At 28.7% G+C, this 19,493-nt stretch overlaps 2 protein-coding genes across 2 annotated transcripts; both read right to left on the bottom strand.

The window, feature by feature from the left end:
• On the bottom strand, positions 1-1,045 carry LOC124928192 (vesicle-associated protein 2-1-like). The gene is made up of 5 exons (XM_047468721.1): positions 982-1,045; positions 771-841; positions 604-685; positions 410-525; positions 1-333 (listed from the first exon to the last, which is right to left on the bottom strand). Exons 1-5 carry the CDS (start codon positions 1,043-1,045, stop codon positions 1-3), a joined length of 666 nt encoding a protein of 221 aa, XP_047324677.1.
• A 6,120-nt stretch (positions 1,046-7,165) lies between these two features.
• On the bottom strand, positions 7,166-7,613 carry LOC124927999 (oleosin L-like). The gene has a single exon (XM_047468514.1). It carries the CDS (start codon positions 7,599-7,601, stop codon positions 7,185-7,187), a length of 417 nt encoding a protein of 138 aa, XP_047324470.1. The 5' UTR covers positions 7,602-7,613; the 3' UTR covers positions 7,166-7,184.
• Between the last annotated feature and the right edge of the window lie 11,880 nt (positions 7,614-19,493).

The following is a 19,493-nucleotide window of genomic DNA, read 5'->3' as shown; positions in this document are numbered from 1 at the left end:
CTAAGCCGCTGCAATGTCTAAAAGTAATCCCATCATGATTCCAACTAATGCAACCATGATTGCATAAGCAAGAAAGAAACCCGAGGAATCAACCCCTTTTTGATTCTTTTGTCTCTTCAACATATCCTGTATCAACACGCCATGATTAATAACGATCAAATCTTTATAAGAAAAAGGAGAAAGTAGAAATGTTTGCGTATATGAACTCACATTATCGCTACCGGATTGTGTCCTTGGTAATTCATTTTCGGAACTTCCAAAATTTTCTCGAGGAGATAGATAGAAAACCTTGAGTTTAAACTCCTCTATTTTTCTTCCACTTTCCTTGGAAAACTACATATAAATAAAATTGAGGGTACTTTTTCTTTTTAAAGCAAAAAATTGCAAGTAAACGAAGATTCATTAGTACCGTATCGGATGGAAGCTCTTCAACTTCGCTATGTTGCTCGACTTTCGTGGTTTGTAGTAAAAACTTGTCATTACATTGCATATTTGGAGGATACTCTACTTGTGCTTGAAGAGTCACTAAAATAAAACCATTGAAATTACAACTATATATATTAATCTAACATAACTACATACTATATAAAATAATAGTTTCACCTCTTATTACGCAAGAATCTCGCGGTTGTACAATACCCGTGTTTGGTCGTACAAAATATTTCTTCGGTGAAGTAGTTTTGACCTAATTTAAATTCAACATTAGAACAAAAAAATACATATAATTTTCTAAAATGAATATATATATATAGATAGTACAATGTTATAACCTTAAACGCGACATAATTCTCGGTGTTGTTGGCTATCTTAAGATCGCAATAGGTTTGTTTCTCTAATTCAACTGTCACACAATAACAACACACACACAAATTTCTTAATTGAGTATAGAAGTATAGTTCCAAACTAGTCATGTATTAACTCTATATAAATATAAATTTAAATTGAGTGTATACAAGATAAGAAATAAAGACAAGTGCATACATAGGAACCTGAGCTCTTCTGGGTGAACAGAGATCAATTTGTTACTACCACCACCAGCGCTCATGGTTTAACGCTAATAAAACCGAGACCTACGACTTTGTTTGGAAACACTTGGAACTGGATTGTAATCGTTAAATTTATCGATTTTAACGCCCGTGGTACATGCATGCATACATTGAAAGTCGAGATGTTTAATTACAATTGTGCATGGACGAGATTAGATCCAAAATAATAATAATAATAATGTTAGAATTGGAACTATAGGAAAAAACAGAGTATGAAAAAGTAAAGAGAGTTCACGGATATTAAGGATCGATCAAAGACAAAATAGAGGAGGAGGAGGAGGCATCATTGAGACTTATATAAGCTAACACGTGGTGATATCTGAAATTTATTTAAATCTCACCTTGTGCATCTGTCATCTCTTTCCAGACTAATTTTAGATTCCATTATATAATCTTGTAACAATTTCAAAAATTCAAATAACATTGTTTTTTTTTTTTTTTTTTTTTTTTTTTTTAAATAACTAAATCATACTAACTCTAGGCTTTCAGTTATTTAAATAACTTAATTTAAGCAAATAATATTTTATTCTCACCTTCATGCATCACATCATTTAATAAAATAATCAAAATATTAAAAAAAATAATTAATTATTATATATTACTATCCTTTAAATTTTTTTAACAAAAAAAAATATATTTATCTTATTACCAATTGTCAGTATCTCTCTCTAGGTTTTCTTATAAATATAATATTAATATATAATTAAAATTACTTACTAAATTAAATAAAAATAAAATTTATTATTAGGTAAATCAAACTTATTGTAAAACTTGTTAAATAAAACATATACTTTATTAAGCAAAACATTATATAAACATCTACATAAAATATATTATATAAAAATTAAAATATTATGCATTATAAGAAGAGTGAAAGCCAAACTTATTACAAAACTTATTACAATAAGCTTTACATTATAACGCAAAAAATGACAATTTTAAAGATAGTTTTTGAACTCAATAATCATGTTTTATAACTTATTTTTCTCTCGAGTCACGAGTGAGACATGTAACAAAAATGATAGTCTTCACTAAGGATGACAATGGGGTGGATTGAGGGCGGGAAATGCAATTTATCATCATCGCCCTATTCTACTTTGGAGATTTGTTTTAATATCATCCCGTTGGGTTTTGCGGAATCTCCGCGGAGCACCGTTATACCGTATTTTTTATAAAAAATCATACAATATATGAACGAATATTTTATTATTATATATTATAATATATTAAAAATTTATATAAATATAAAAAATAAACTTAAAATTCTTATAAAATATGAATAATAACTAAATATATTGGTAATATTATTTATTTAATTATATTTACTATTGTTCGGGACAGAATTGAGATGAGATCAGAGTGAGGTACACAAATATCATCATTGCCCTATCCCCGTTCAGTTTTGGGAAAAAACCGCCCCTAACAGGGCAATTCAAACCGAAAAGCGCGAAACGAATTATAAATAACATCCCTAGGCTTGACTAAAGTACATTTAAAATTGTCGATTTAAACTAGCTTTCATTTTTTATAATTGTCGCCTAATTTACTCTTCGAGAAATTAGGAAAGAATATATATTTAAGTGTTTTCAAACGCGTTTTAGACATTTTGTTCTCGTTACTATGCTTAGTTACTAAAATGCACAAACGCTATGTCTCAAATGTCCATGTCATCTCCAACCCAAAAACCCATTTTCAAACTCAAAATTCAAAAATGTTATATTAAATTGTAATTCATCTCCAACCCAAAAACTCATTCTCAAACTCAATTATACTAACATTTTACTTTTTCAATAATATCTATATATTTATCTAACATTACAAATTAAACCTCGTAACCTTATAATAACTTATTAACTTTTAAATTCTCATTCAATTATAGAAAATTTTAATAAAATTAATTATAAATCAATAATTTATATAAAAAAAATAAACATTATAAAATAAATACAAATTACATTACACAAGCAAAAAAATGTGTTTTATTTTTTAAAATTGTTTTTATTATTTTTTAGTTTTTTTTATAAATATTATTAATTATTATAAATTTATGATACGTAAAAAATATTAATATAAAATATATATGATAAAAAAAATTAAAATATAAATAAATTATATAAACAAATTAAATAAAAATAGATTATATAAATAAATTAAATTATATAAATAAATTAAAATAATAAATTATATAAATAAGTTAATATACATCATTTAAGTATAAGATTGATCGATTTGTACAAATAAAAAACTTTTTAATATAAAGAATAGTGTAAACGCAAATTTGAATATTAAGGAGAGAGAATTTAATGAAATACTCCTAATGGTTAATAGGTTTGCGTTTGGTTTGGTGTTGGGTTGGAGAAGAAAATGTGTTTTGGTTTACGTTTGATGTTGGGTTGGAGAAGGCCTAATGATATACTGTAAACTTTTTTACATTTAAAAAAAAAAAAAAATTACCCATTATTTATTTATTTCCCTAAAGCACATGCATATAAAGGCGAATGTAAACATAAACACCTTGTTTAGTTTTTATAACAATCTCCTCTAAAGCACACATATTCGTTCTTTAGCGAAATCTCGTTCAATATATAATGTCAAACAGTCGGCAAAAAATCATCCTTCATTTTATTACGAAGTTCCGTTTTCACCTCTTTCATGGTTGAAAATATTCGCTCAGTTGTAGCTAGCGGTAAAAACATGTAATATTAAAATAAAATAAATCAATTTAGTCAACATAATATAAATTTTTGATCGCATACTCTCGGTTAATTATTGACACAACTAAACAAATGTAGAAATCTTCAAATTCTGCATCATATCAAGATTGTAATGTACCAATTCATATTTCAATACAATAATGTCTTGATTTGTAAAATCTTCAGGGTAAAATTTCATTATAAACTTACAAATATTATCATTATTAAACGAGTCTAATGTTTTTTGGGGTTTAAAGATGTACTAAGAGATGGATTTTTTATTGTAGAGACTATATGTGTAGGTGGAGAATTTTTATTAGTTTGACGATCTCTTTTTAAAAAATGAAGATATCAACGTCTTTCTTTTCTTTGCATCAGATTGATATTATATTTTTTATATACACAAACATAATTTTCAAGATTGTATATATTTTCAAAATTCAATATTTTATCGAACAATTAAATGTAAAATTGAAAAAAAAACATAAAAAAATTCTCATGTAAACATTTAGTTGAAAAGTTACATTACATTAATAAAAAAAATAAAAGAAAAAAAATTAAGTAATTTTAACCTGATAAATTTTCAAAATTTTACTTTATCAAACCTACATAAATTAGTTATAAATATTATATACATAATTAAATTAATAATTATACTAAGAACATGAGAATTAAAAGAAATAAATTAAAAAGAAATTAATTATACTCTTTGGGAATTAAAAAAATAAACACAAGAATTTTTATAAAATAATTAGAAAATAGAGAATTAATGGAATAAATTATAAGGTAGGTGTTCTTTTTAAACAATTTATGAAAAAAATCAATAAAAAAATTTATGAAGGAATTAAGGTATATATACATAATATACTTGGAAAAAGTTAAATATTTTTAATTTAATTTAATTTTATATATAATATAATATATATTTGTTTTCAATGTCAAAAATAAAATTATAAATGAAGGTGTTTTTTCTTTCTTTCAGGGTGGTCTTAAGCCCATAGCCCTATACTAAATTCGTCCATGTGAGTAGTGAAGTTTGAAAATTTGTACCTAGGGGTGTAAACGAGTAGAGTCGAGCTCGAACTAGTCCTGGCTCGTGTTCGGCTCGACTCGTTTTTTATTGGTTCGGCTCGAGCTCGATCGAGCTTTCAATATTAAGCTCGAACTCAGCTCGATCATATAACCATAGACTCGATTTCGGTTCCAAATGCTTGAAATGCTTGAATTTAAATATATTTATAAATTAATTTCTTATATTAAAAAAAGATAATGAAAGTCGAGAGTCCATTTATCGGACCGTACAACCTTTCGCATATTTTTTTATATTTTATACCCCGTAACTCTTCCTCGGTTAGGACTTAGTTTACGTAAGAATGAACGTTTTGGTTTGCGTAAGAATACACGTAGAATAATTAAGAGAATTATTAATGTTCAAGCAAGTTTAAGAAGAATATTTTTCAAAGCGTGTATTGTATTTTAGATAAACTTAAAAACATAGTGGACTATGTTTATTTTAAAAAATAAAACATTTTATAGTGAAATAAAAATAATTTTATATATTATAAAATTAAATATATTGAGATTGCATATATTAAATAATATTGTAGTATAATTATATTTTGATTTGATTTTCAAAATTATGTTACTATAATTAAATTAATATTAATTTTATTTATTTTTTTATTATTTATTTTCTTATAACTTATAAGTATTATATAATATAATTTTTAATTTATAAATATTATTTTAGTATATCTTGATAAATCCTTTATAGTAAAATAAAAATAGTTATATATTTATAAAATATATTAGATTGAGATTGCATATATTAAATACAATTATATTTTGATTTAATTTTTAAAAATTATGTTTATGTAATTAAATTAATATTAAATCTATTTAAATATTATATAACATATATTTTTAAATTTATAAGTATATTTTGAGGAGACCGCTAAGCAATAAATTCATAGATAATCTTATAGGTAAGTTACAAATTTTGATTAAAAATAAAATATAATAAATAAAAGTTATATGATTAGGCTCGAAAAAACTCGACGAGTCATCAAACAAGTCTTACCTAAGCTCGAATTCGGCTCGAATCTTAAACGAGCTGACTCGAACTTGACTCGAATTCGATTTTGACCGAACTCGAATCGAACTTTGACCGAGTCACTCACGAGCGGCTCGGCTCATTTACACCCCTAATTGTACCTATAAAAAGTAAAACGTTAGTTTAAAAATAAAATAAAATCCAAACATACTCTTATTCAAAATTATTTTATTTTTTTCTATTAGAAATTATATATTTTTGAAATGATCACATTAGTTCTGATCATTTCCTTTTTTATGTTCTGAAAACCATTAAAAAACGATCGGTCTCTTTTAAAAAAATGGGTCATTGTCCGGAGAAGAATGGGTCTAGAATGTCTAATTAATTGCACATGGGCCTGTTTGACTAGTTGTTTTGGGTGGGCCTTATTGGATGTGTTGTTATTTTGAAGATTATAAAAGGTCCAGTGGTCTTACCCGTTCTAGATTTTGACTTTAAAATCCGGTTTGACACTACGGTTCAACCAGAATTTTGATCCGGAAATATCAGGTTCAAAACCTATAACACAAAATCATAACTTATTTATCAAAATAATATATTAAAATTAAAATAAATTAAAATGCATTACAAGTTAAACTTATTAAAATAAAATATATATTTTATTTGTCTTTATCTTTCTTAATACTTCTATTGAAATACATTTTATTGTAATTTTTATTTAATATATAACATTTAAATCATAAACTTTTTATTTAATATATAATATTTTTTCCCTTGTGAATATCATAGTTCACTTCACTATAAAAGTATTTTTTTTTTCTTTTCAATTTAAATTTCAAACATTACAAAAATACAACTCATTCTTCTTGGTGTAATCATTTCAATATAGCTAATAGCCCCTAAGGTATTGTTTGGATACAACCTAATAAAAGATCAAAGAAATACATATTTTACGATTTATAAAACAACAACTAATAGAACAAATTTTATTACATTCAAACACGATTCTCACCGTCAAATCAATGATTTTATTTTTCACGTGTCAAAATCTTACATTTATTGACACGTGTTCTTTCAATCTCAATTAACTAACCCCATAAATTTATATCATATGTTCAAATTAATCCTCAAACTTCCAAACAAATAAATTAATCCCTCAAATTTCGATCAAAAGCTGAATAATCAAATAACGAGTTATTATAACATAAAAGCAAATAGCAATGGCAACTTTATTAATACAAAATTCCATGGCCAAAGCCTGGAATTTCATTTTTTGAAAAGGGAAAACCTGAAAATACATTACAAGTGATGATCTGATAAAGATTCAAACAAAAACAAAGAAACAAAGATCCAAACATACATGATCGATCATAAACCACCAAACAAACAAACTTAAGAAGCAGAAGTAAACTGCTGCTGTGCCCTGTCCTTAATCTCGGTCGCAGCTCCGGCGATCCTATCCCTAACTTGATCCAACCGATCAGCTCCAACTGGATGTTTACCAAACAAGTAACCATACATCCAATAAAACACAAATCCAGCAACAGTTCCAAACCCACCTGAAGCTATGAATCCAGATGCAATCAGAAACAGAGTAATCACAGCTGGAACAAGAACAGGGCTGAAGATCACAATCAAAGGAGTGGCAAGAACTATGCCAACCACGGTTGCAGCTAAGGTGAGACAGGAAAGGATGACTAGGGTTCCTCCTATGGCAGTGGCGGTTGACACTTTCGCAACCTGACGGGAAAACTGACTCATGTGTTGTTGCTGCTGGTGCTGGAAAGTTTGTTGCTGTTGAGTCGACATGATTGATTGATTGAAAATGGTGGGTTTTTGCTTTAGTGATGATCAATATGAATATGAAGATGAAGAGAGGATTGTATTGTATATATATAGAACCTAGATTTGAAGGTAGGGGATGAGGTGGAGGTCATGCATGGGAGGTGGGTTTTTGTGTGGACACGTATGTATACATACATACATACATTTGTACATGTTTCTTATGATGTGTGACTTTATTATTATTATTTCTCGGTTGGATCGGTGTCGGCTATGGTTGTTTTTCATTACCATTGTTTCTCGATTATTCTACATTGACAGCTGCTTGATTTTGAGTGTAATATTGTATGTGTTGTTACTTGTTAGTTCCTATCAATTGAGTTCTTTTGAAATCATGTGATCTGGAATGCACTTGATAAGGTTGAATTTTGAGTGAAAATAAAATGTTAATAAATTTATGGATATATGTATCTTTTCAAATATTATTTTTATTTAAAGTGAGCTTAAATTCACCCTCAGGTTGAATTGGATTTTTTTTAAAAATTTAAAGGAAAAAAAAATAATGATGGTTGATAATTTTGAGGAGGTATTGATTATTTTTAATAAAAAGTATTAATATATTTTTAAAAAAATAATAACTTAAAATAGAATGTATTTTAGTATTTTTGTTAATGAAATGAATAATTTAAAATAAAGTGTATTTAGTATTTTTGTTAAATGAAATAAATAATGTGATAGTTAAAAAGTGATTAATTGAAATTTTGATTTTATTTAAGTTTTTTGTAAAACTCAAAGAGAAGACGGCTTTAATTTCTTAAGTCTAATTCTCTAATAGTTTATAGTCATTTATAAAAAAAAAATCATATTTATTTATCTGCTTTAAATTTTTAGAGTCACCATGAAGGGTCTTAACCAGAACATGAAACGCCACATGTCCTTATATATGTCCAAGATGGGGACTGGAGTTACTAATACTTTTGCTTATAACGTTTATGGATTTGCACTAGCACTACAAGTGTGGACCTATGAGGTTATCGAAAGTTTTTTCCCTAGATTCTCCATAAGGAAGAATGTTGATGGCCCTTTATGCCCAAGGATAGTATTGTATCAATCCAAAAGGAAGAACACCATTCAGGAGGTACATTCTGCCCTTCATAGCACTGTGTTGTCTACGATGGAAAAGTCTTCCACAAAGAAGAGATTGTACAGTGGGGAGGATTTTGAACAAATTGAAAATTTATTCGATGATTTGTTTGAAGGAGTTACTAAAGGGGGGAGAAAGAGAAAGGCTGAAACGGAATCAGATGAAGATGTTGATGAAGATCTAGATCAAGATGAAGAACCTACTATTGTCCAACCTTCTAAGAGGAAGAGAAAGCTTGAATATGATGTAGCCCCCAGCAAAGCAGCAAACATGCATCGTAGGCAACCTCCCCTAGTCCCATTAGTCCCCCAACCGCAACTTAAACACCTGCATCATCACCGACATCTCTTGTTCGATGTATATGTCATGAGATGAAGAAAGATGTCGAAGATGAAGAAAGATGTAGAAGAGATGAAGAAAGATGAAGAAAGATGTAGGGAGACATAAGAGACATCAAAGTGAATCAACAAAACAACTTTATTCTGTTTCAAAAGATGATTCTCAGTATATGCAACTAGTTCGCCAACCATGTGACCAACCAGACGACCATAGTAACAGTCAAACTATATGAGAAGAGCTACCAGGTAATTCGTGCAATGCATCTTCAATGTTAGATTAAAAACGTTATGGTTGTGTCACGCGGTTGTGTCTCGCAAATGCAAGTGTGTCATGCAGTATCGTCTCGCGAATGCGGGTGCGTCACGCGGTTGCGTCTCGCGAATGACCTGAAGCTAATTTTTTTTTTCCATTTTGTAGGAGAAAGAGAAGGTGAATGAGAATGATATGGATGATGATAATGTAGATTCAAATATTGAAGCCATTTTGAAGGACATTCATGATGAAGAAGTGGAGGAGAAGAAGGATCTGATGAATGAGAATGATATGGAGAAGAATGATCCGATTGAGAACATTGTATAAGTGGAGGAGAAGAAGGATCTGATTGAGAACATTGTAGAAGATGAGAACATTGAAGAAGAGGAGAACATTGTAGAAGGGGAGGAGAAGATTGATCCGATTGAGAACATTGTAAAAGAAGTGGAGAATAATGAAGAAGTGGAGAACATTGAGAAGGATTCGATTGAGAACATTGAGAACACTAAGAATAATCCGATTGAGAACATTGAGAATGATTCAATCGAGAACATTGAGAACGTTGAGAAGGATCCGATTAAGGAGAAGAATGAAAAGGAGGAGAAGGTGAAGAAGGTAGTGAAGAAAAAGCCGGTAAAGAAGGCCGTGAAGAAAATGAAAGAAAAGAAGGTAGTGAAGAAAAAGGATGAAAAGAAGGCAGTGAAGAAAATTGAGGAAAAGAAGGAGGGCGATGATCTGAAACTATTCAATACTTCTACTAAAATCGTATTTGTCTCGCGAAGGACAAGGAAGACGAGGAATGATCAAGATATGCCCAACCCTAATCTAAAACTACCCAAGTTAAATGATCCTATGACCGTAAATCCCCTTCTCAAATATGACGATCAACTACTGACTGAATTGCAAACATGGCTGAAAGATCCAGATATCGACAAGAATAAAATCGATCTCAATACTTTGGAAGGTGATAAGGGCTTATTTCGCCGAGTGCTGAAAAGATTCAACTGGCTGCAAGATCAGGTAAGTCATCTTCAATGTTAGAATAATTTCACAATTGTAGATTGTATTTTGAATGTTTTTTTATCGTGTAGGAAATCGATGCATGTTGTTTAATTCTGAGAAGAAGATTTTTGCAATATCCAAAGACATATAAGAATAATTTCACAATTGCAGATTGTTGGCTCGACCCTAGGTTCATTTCTGATTACAAAGATTTTATTAAAGATCCTGCTCTTTTTGACATTGAAAACTTTATAGATTACTTCTATGGCAATGAAAAAAGTTTTATGATCAGTTGGAAATTATGCGATTATATATATATTCCTTTGAACATAAAAAAACGTCCACTGGATATTTTGCGTTGTTCGTCTACAAGAGTGGTGCATAGACGTATATGACTGCGATCCTAGATGTTATGTTAATCTTAATGAATTTATGCAACCAATGTGCGAAACGCTTCCGTATATATTTGATAAGGCAATGTTTGATCATAAAAAAGTAAGGTTTCGTCGACTTTTTTTAGACGTTATGCCATACATAAGACTTCCAAAGTCACAAGTCCCCAAAGCATCTAAGAGTGGAGATTGTGGTGTCTTTGTACTAATGCATATGGAGTACTTGACTGCAAACCTGAGTCTAGCAGAAGTGACCTCAAATGAGATGAAACTTTAGAGAGAAAAGTGGCGGTCAGGTTATTTCATCAACTTGTAGAACCATAGGTTATTTATCAAACTTTTGTAATATGGTTGATGTAATGTTATCAAACTTTTGTAATATGGTTGATGTAATGATATTAAACTTTTATAAATGTTATTATTGTTGGTTGATATATGTTATTGTTTCTTGGTTCTGAGCTTTCACGGAGAACCATTTGATTGCGTCTCGCGGTTGCGTCTCGCGGGTGCGTCTCGCGGGTGCGTCTCGTGGGTTCAAGTAGGAAACCCTAAATGGAGCTTAGCAATCGTACTCACTTAAATGGAGCTTACTTACAAATGGTTATGGTAGCAAATTAAATGTTCATTCAGTAGTAAATAATATTCTGTTCATTATAATCAATTTTGTTTAGACCCTCCCTCCATCAAATACTCTCTATTGACAATAAATAATATTCATTCAACACTACAACAAATTCATTCTACAACAAGTTCACTCAACAACATGTTCATTCTATAACAAGTTCATTCTACAACAAGTTCATTCTACAACAAGTTCATTCTACAACATGTTCATTCTACAACATGAAAATGAAGCAAAAGTTCAAGTTAAAGGCTCGTACAACTTAGATGATGGCTCATACAGCTGAAATGATGGCTCATGGTGCTGAGATGACGACTCATGGTGCTGAGATTATGGCTCGTACTGCTGAGATGATGGATCATGGTGTTGAGATGATGGCTCATGCTGCTGAGATGATGATGCTCTTGCTCTTGCAGTTGATGGTGCATGCATCACTATTTTGCATGTTTCCATATTATATCCTAGACCAGCACATGAGCTGCATCATCTCGTGACCTTACGGACCTCACCTTGGGATGTCCTACGCTTAGTTTGAGGCCGCCCTTTCTTAACCTTAACAGGTGATTTTAGGCACACGCGTTGTTTGATAATTTCATGAACATCCCAATTTTCTTCATCACCAACATGATAACATGTCTCCGAATATGCAATCAACCAAGATTCAGTTGTGTAAAACATGTGAGAAGGAAAATAGAACGATTAAACAATTGATTAAATAGATTGAATTTTTGAGTTGAATAATACATTAAGCATAAGTCATAAGAAACCACATTCTGGTGACAGGCAGCAGCCATGGCATTCGTACAAGGAAGACCGGATACTTCAAATACCCTACAAGTGCAGTCCATGTCTTTCAAATTGACTTTAAAATGAGACTCATTGTCATGCACATATAACTCGAATCGGTTAAGCGAAGATACTGTATAAAATCTCGCCTTCTTGAATCTCTCACGTAATAACTTTTCATAAGTGAGAGATAAACGTTCTTGGTGGTTGGACGATTTTTCTCTTCTATCATTAAACCAATGTTGTATTGTGAATCTTAAATAGTCAGCTATTATTGAAATATGATACTTTATTGCTTCCCTGCTCTGACTATTAAAACTTTCAGCATAATTGCTTGTGAGTTGATTGTATCGCTTACCGGGGGAAAATGTTCTACTCCATCTTTGGAACCCAATTTTTTCCTAATAAGCAGTAATCCTATGATCTTTAACCTTGATATTGTAAAAAAACCGATTAAATTTGGAGACTGTGTACGCACGAGAAGCCATTATCAAACTTCATATGACATTTATTAGTTTTGAATTTGGCCATAATATTCATCTTTATGTAATATGTGCACGCATTGTGGTCTACTTCTGGAAAAACAGCACACAAGACATTGGCGATGCTTGGATGACTATTAGATACGAAAACGAGATCATCAACTAATCCAATTACATCTCTAAGTTTTTGAATGAAATAAGTCCAGGAGTTATTATTCTCTGAATCAACAACGCCGGATGCGACAGAATATAGTTGTTTATTCGCATCTAATGCAATATCTACCAATAGTTGACCTCCCATCTTGTGCTTAAGAAAATTGGAATCAACGCACAATACAGGACGACAAAAGGCTTTGAAACCCCTAATTGAGAGACATAAGGACATTAACATATATTTAAAGTGGTCAAGCTCGTCTGTCTGAATTTCTGTTATGGTACCTGAATTATTCTTCTCCAACATGTAAATGTATGATGACAATTTTCCATAGGAATCCTCTATCGTTTCTCGCACCGCGATTAAAGCCATTTTCCTTGACCTCCAAGCCTTATTATAAGTCAAATGTATCTCATAAGTTGTCTGTATATCTTCAATTATTTTCTTAGGCAAGTGGTCATGGTGATGGTCCGTGTACTTACTCTTCATGCACTGCCCAATAATCCATGCCAATGTTTGCATTTTTTTTCTCTTCCTCGACAAAATTGAGCATGAGTGTTGTTGGTTGAATTTACGAATCTCAAACATCTCAGATAATTTACCTTTCACAGCACGCAATCTCCACTTGCATGTCTCATTCAAACATTTCACATACCAAAGATGTTTTCGTGACTTCACCACTTTAAATACAAAATGATTAGTCATGGCATATTTATATAGTCTCAGTTGAAGTTCTTTTATTATCAAACAACGCACCGACTTTCAATACGGTTTCACTAGTTATTGTCATCGCAAATGAGGGGTTTTTCGATGATAGGTTTGTTAGGTCTGTTGATGGTGTAGTCATTGATGCTCTTGCACTAGATGGTGTACCCATTGATGCTCTTGCACTAGATGGTGTACCCATTGATGCTCTGTCACTAGATGGTGTAGGTATTGATGATCGGTGAGGCGTGCGTGCAATTGCTGGTGCGACACTAGTAGTAGCTTGCAAATCACTAACTCGTTCATAATTAAAGTCACTAACACGTTCATAATTAACTAGTTCATAATGAGCCCGTTCATCTTTTCCTTCTCCTCCTTCATTTTCACTTTTAAAGACAACCTATTGAGAAACACTCTAAGTATAGTTTTTTGAGTAAATAGTGGTAGTACACTATCTTGACTTGGGTACTTCTTTACTATAAAGACACACAGTGGTGACGAAGTGCGACCAGAAATCAACCGTGATAAATAGGTCCACAAATCATCATCTTCATCAATAACAATAGGGGGAAGTTTTGGCGGAACATCATATATGACTTCAATCACTAAATCATATGTAGACTTTTGCACGTTAATCTTCTGATAAATGATATCAACTAATTCGAAAAATGTAGTATTTTGGAGTATATCCAAAGTTTTGCATGATTTTGCACAGAAAGACCTAGCACCATCAGCTGCAATTCTCCACTCTCCATTATACACAACAAATACTTCAACAAATACTTCAACTGCATATGAAAACAATAATACTATCAATCGAGAGACGCAACCGTACCATTGAAATTCAATTACTAATTATAAATGGTCTGGTCGCGAGACGCAACCGCTTTCGCGAGATGCAATTGGAATCCGCTACAATGGAGGCATTTATACCAATCAATCCCTAAACCTAACAAACGGAATGCGTTCAAAGAAAGAAATAAACAATAAGAGTAGGTCAAAGGAAGCATACATTTGCTAGTACCGGACATCATGGTTGTCTGTCTTTCTGGGATTCTGACGTCAGGGTCCATTTATTTTTAGAGAGAATGAGGAGAAGGGAGAAGAGAGATCAAGGAAGAAAGAAAAGAAAAGAAAATGTGAAGAAAGAGATTTTTTTATTAAATAGGAAGGGCATTGTGGACTTTTCACAATGCACTCAGTTACGTCTCGCAATCGGAGGTTGCATCTCGCAACGGGGGCATTTTCGTTAAAAATAAATAAAATGTGTCATCAGCGCATTTAATTTTATGCGCTGGTCAAAAAGTCAAATACCCCATCTTTAAGGCAATTTCGTCAAATTTACCGTTTAAGTAGTACAATTTTGTTATTAAATTTGAGTTTTTTAAGATTTTTTTTTTATTAATTCTTAATACCGCTTCTATATGTACGATTAGAACATTTGCAGGAATTTGAAATAGTGTTTAAATTCATGTAAGCTACCTTCCTTTTTTTACTAAAATGATAAATAAATAAATGATAGCAGCATATATTATAAATTATATTTATTATTAGAATATTTTTACAATAAATGATCTTAGAGAGAGTATATTTTATTCTAAATATTAACTTTATGAATAATTTAATTAATATATTATAAAATAAATTATTATGTTCTAACACTAAATTATAATGCTTGCATTCTATTTCTTTTATTAATTAACTCTTAGGTATCATATATTTTAATTATTTCATGTATATTAAAAAATGAAAAAAATTTATTTAAAGACAACCTAACAAAAAAAACATGAATATAAGAGATTCTTATTAAGTAATAAGAGATATAATTTTATGTTTTTATTTATTATTTACATTTAAAGATGGTAAATAAATATAGTCTACAAAGTCAATTTTTATATTAAATATTTATTGAAATTATGATGTTTCGTACTTGTGCCGATACGAGCTATAATCGTGTTTAGTATATTTTTGTGTAATCACTCTTAGAATAATGATGTTGTGCAGTTTAATTAGACCTTTCGAATTTTAATTTATATTTAACTTTATCCTTCTTCCTTTTAGTTATTTAGTGCACTTATATTACATAGATTTTTTTCAAATTTGTATCTTTCAATTTATTTGTTTTATTTAAAAATAATAATTAATATAAAAAAAACATATATAACTGCATCTGAAAGAGTTAATGACTTTTTTTTTTATAGTTTAATTAGTAAAAGATGCATTACTTGCTTGTCTTCACCATTGAATTTAGGGTTTTTGGTGTTCTATTTGTGTGAGAATCCTTCTATTCAAGTAAAGCTTTTGGATTTTTTTTTTTTATGAATAAAACATTTATTTTATTTATTTTTTTAATAATTGTCTTAGAGAATTACAACTATTAAAATTTGGAATGAAATGTTTTTTTATTAGTTAGGCATTTTACATTTTTTATCTTTAATAAATTGAAAATGAATTTAGTATAATTTTTGGTTAAAACTTTTTATTTTTCTTTACTTTTAATGAAATGTTTATTTTATTTTTTTTCATTATTAGGATTTTAAAATTAAGTCTAATAGTCTAATTCAACTTTCATATTAAATATCTATTTAGTTAAAATTGGGAAATTAAGGTTTCTAATTTTATGATATTTAAAACCTAACATTTTAGTGTTTTGATTAGAACAAATTAAAAAGACAAGTTTTTCATTAACAAACAGGCAGTAAGAGATTCTAATGCGGTGACTGTTTACACATAAGAGGATATGTAATAATTTAAATATGTAATATAACTCAACTATGTAAGAAAACAATATTATAATATTAGTTATAATAATATATATATTTTTTTTATTTCCCCCATTAATGTTATTAACTTCTTAATATCATTAATATATAACTTGACTTTCTTATAATCTTTTCTCATTCTTAAAAAGATATATAAATTTATGTCTTTAGTTTAATATTTTATTTTAAAGACAAAAAAATTGTTGTTAAAAGTAATTAATTCCAACATTTAAATAATAGTAGGAATTGTGTTGTAAAATCCTTGTACTTGTGTGCATACTCGTGATCATGTCCTTTGTACTTTTATATCTAGAGTTATATGAAAAACTGTGTTGGCCCATGCACGTAAAACTTGTGTGATCGGAATTATGTTGTTTTATACTGGAATGGAATTAAAATAAAAAAATGGAAAGAAAAAATTATGAGTTATTAAACTTAATTTGCCAAATTAAAAAACATATATGGAAACAATCAACCTAGAACACAGGATATACTATTCATCCTTAAAATTACTTAAACTATTATAATATTATAAATTTTAATCTATTATAATATACATATAACTTTTACCAATAACAAATAATAAAATTTTATTTTATTTTGGGCCTAGAATTAAGCCCGTTACAACTTTTTATATATATTTTTCACCATGGGCCCATAACTTTTATCAACAAAAATAATAATAATTTATCTTTATAATAAATAATACATAATTTATTTAGATTCTTAATTATTAAAATGTAATTTTATATTTTTAAATTTAATAAAAATAAAATATAGGTATTTTAGTTGATAAAAAAATAATTTAATCGTTAGAATGGAATTAATATGATAGATATAATTTACAAAATTAAACAAAAATTTTTTAAAAAAATTAAAAAAACCAATATCAACCAAACTCTTGAGGAAATGTTCATAATGTTATCACATATATTTTTTTAATTTATAATCTTTTAATTATAAAAAATAAAAATAAAAAATAAAAGAATTATATGTTTAAGTTTTGACGAAAACAAACTGCTTGCCTCAATAATTTGAAATTAAACATATAAATAATCAAATTATATGGCAATATAAGAACAATACATAAATAAATTGAAAAATCTCGTATTTTATTATAATAATCAAATTATGTCTCTGTTTAGTTGGGTAATGAATACTCAGGAATCCTGAGAATTTGGGGCTATGCAAATTTAAATTTTGGACCTTAAAGTAATAAAAGAAAATAAAAAATTTAACAATAAAAAATGAGATATAAATTATTAATATATTATAATAAGGAGATAGGAGATAAACAAAATTATTTTTATAATATATATTTAATATTAAAAAAGAAAAAATAATATTAATAATATAATATTATTAAATATTAAAAAAATGAGGGCCTATAAGTGGGAGTCATGTGCAACCTTACTCCAAAATTTTAATATAATACTATTAAATATTTTAGACTTTTGAATTTTTTTTAATCCAAATTTAGTATATTATGGCTTTAAAAGACATCAGTTAAATGCAAGTTACTTTTAAGAAACTATCTTTATGTAATGTATGTTCTACCATGTCTGTCCTCACCTTTGAGATGTCCTATAAACAAAACAAGGATTCAACACAATAACTTAAATATATATAATAATATTTCGTTTCTTAAGTTTATAAATAAAAAAAATACTTGGGTTAGAGTTAAAAAAGAAATAGTTATTGGTAGATTTTTATTGATTTTTATAAAATTTTGGGTTTCCCTTAAGATGGATCACCCTAGGCCAGGATTTGTTGGACTTACCGCTTATGTCAGGCCCAAGTTACATGGGCTCTTTCCAAACCAATGACTAGTTATATAAATGTTAAATAATTATAATGAGTTCAATAGGTCCATCTTTCATCATTCTAGAAAAAAAGAATCAAGATCAAAATAGCCAGACTATATTTTAAAATTAAAATAATAGACTAATTATATTTATATTTTTAAATAATACATATTTCATTAAATGTTATTAGTCCTTATATAAAGAACACATTCAACCAAGGTATAATATAATTAGTTCTAATAAGATACCAGATCTAAATATATGCATTTAATTTACAAGTAAATTTTTCATGTTTTGGGATATTACAATATTGAATGATATTTATAGAACATACTCAAAAACTTAAATTGTCATGTTAATTTATTGAATTTCATCATTGGACTTTAAAATACTTTAATTAGCTGAGATCATTTTAAAAGAACATAAGAGTAATTTTGTTAAATATAGACCTATACAAAACAATATCTTTGTAAAATGAAGTATAAAGAAACAAAAAATGGAATTTTGCTCTTAAACATGAAAGGAACACAATAAATAACTTAATTAAACTTAAAATAATATTGAATCATCACGTTGATTCAAAACCATAACCAATTTCGGGTTCTTATATATTATTCTTAAACCTCTGTTTAAGAGAATCATAATTGTCTTATCGAAGATTAAAAGTTGAAAGAACTATTCATAAATTTCAACTGAAACCAAAGACTAAAATACATAGATTTGGATGATCTAGGAGAAGGGTAAAAACCATTCAAAAAAACAAGATTCTCTGTAGTCAACTATAAGAATGTGAGTTTAAAAAAGATTTGGAGTGAAACTTAAAAAATAACGAGAAAATTATGGATAAAATAAGAATAGATATATAAATGTAAGTTTTGTAAATTTTTTTAAAATTAAATAAAAGAAGGGGTAATGTTAAATTTAAAAAGTATATAGTAATGTCATATTTTACTGTAAAAACAAAATTATATTTTCGAGTCTTTGCTATGATGGAATGAATCAAGGTACTTCTCATAGTTCAAAAGTGTAATCCCGGTTCGAACCTCAACTTAGTCTCACCCAAGCAAACTCTCATATAAATTGGTCAAATTCAATCATCATCATGATGTAAGCCAGCCCGTCAAACCTTTGGGTAGGACATCCGGGAAACTCATTCTCTTTTAGCTAAAAATTAATATTCTTTTTCTAATTTTATAATCTATTTATAAAATTGGTTAAGTTCAGATAATAAAAAAATTAGTATGAGTAGGCAGCCCACAAGTCATGAGCTCGATATAGTAATTCATTGATTTTAGTTATAAAAAAAAAACATTTTTGAGACTTTAATAGTGTTATTTTCTTGTCAAAGAAAATTTGTATAAAAATCAACCGGTTCACGCTTGAGAATAGACAAATAAAAAAGTTAAAGTTGGTAAACATCATTTAAATAAATATTCCTAGTTGATATTATTAACCAATCTTTATAACATACAAT

This window comes from Impatiens glandulifera, chromosome 2, assembly GCF_907164915.1.
Source record: "Impatiens glandulifera chromosome 2, dImpGla2.1, whole genome shotgun sequence".
Lineage (NCBI taxonomy): Eukaryota > Viridiplantae > Streptophyta > Magnoliopsida > Ericales > Balsaminaceae > Impatiens > Impatiens glandulifera.
This window is presented reverse-complemented; position numbering and strand designations above follow the sequence as displayed.

What these genes read in the sequence shown, in the direction of transcription:
- LOC124928192 (XM_047468721.1), bottom strand. Translation starts at nt 1,045, where the DNA reads ATGAGCGCTGGTGGTGGTAGTAACAAATTGATCTCTGTTCACCCAGAA. An exon ending in AGAATTATGTCGCGTTTAAG is followed by an intron (nt 686 to 770) that starts GTTATAACATTG and finishes AATTTAAATTAG; the next exon opens with GTCAAAACTACTTCACCGAA. An exon ending in AGATTCTTGCGTAATAAGAG is followed by an intron (nt 526 to 603) that starts GTGAAACTATTA and finishes GTTTTATTTTAG; the next exon opens with TGACTCTTCAAGCACAAGTA.
- LOC124927999 (XM_047468514.1), bottom strand. Translation starts at nt 7,601, where the DNA reads ATGTCGACTCAACAGCAACAAACTTTCCAGCACCAGCAGCAACAACAC.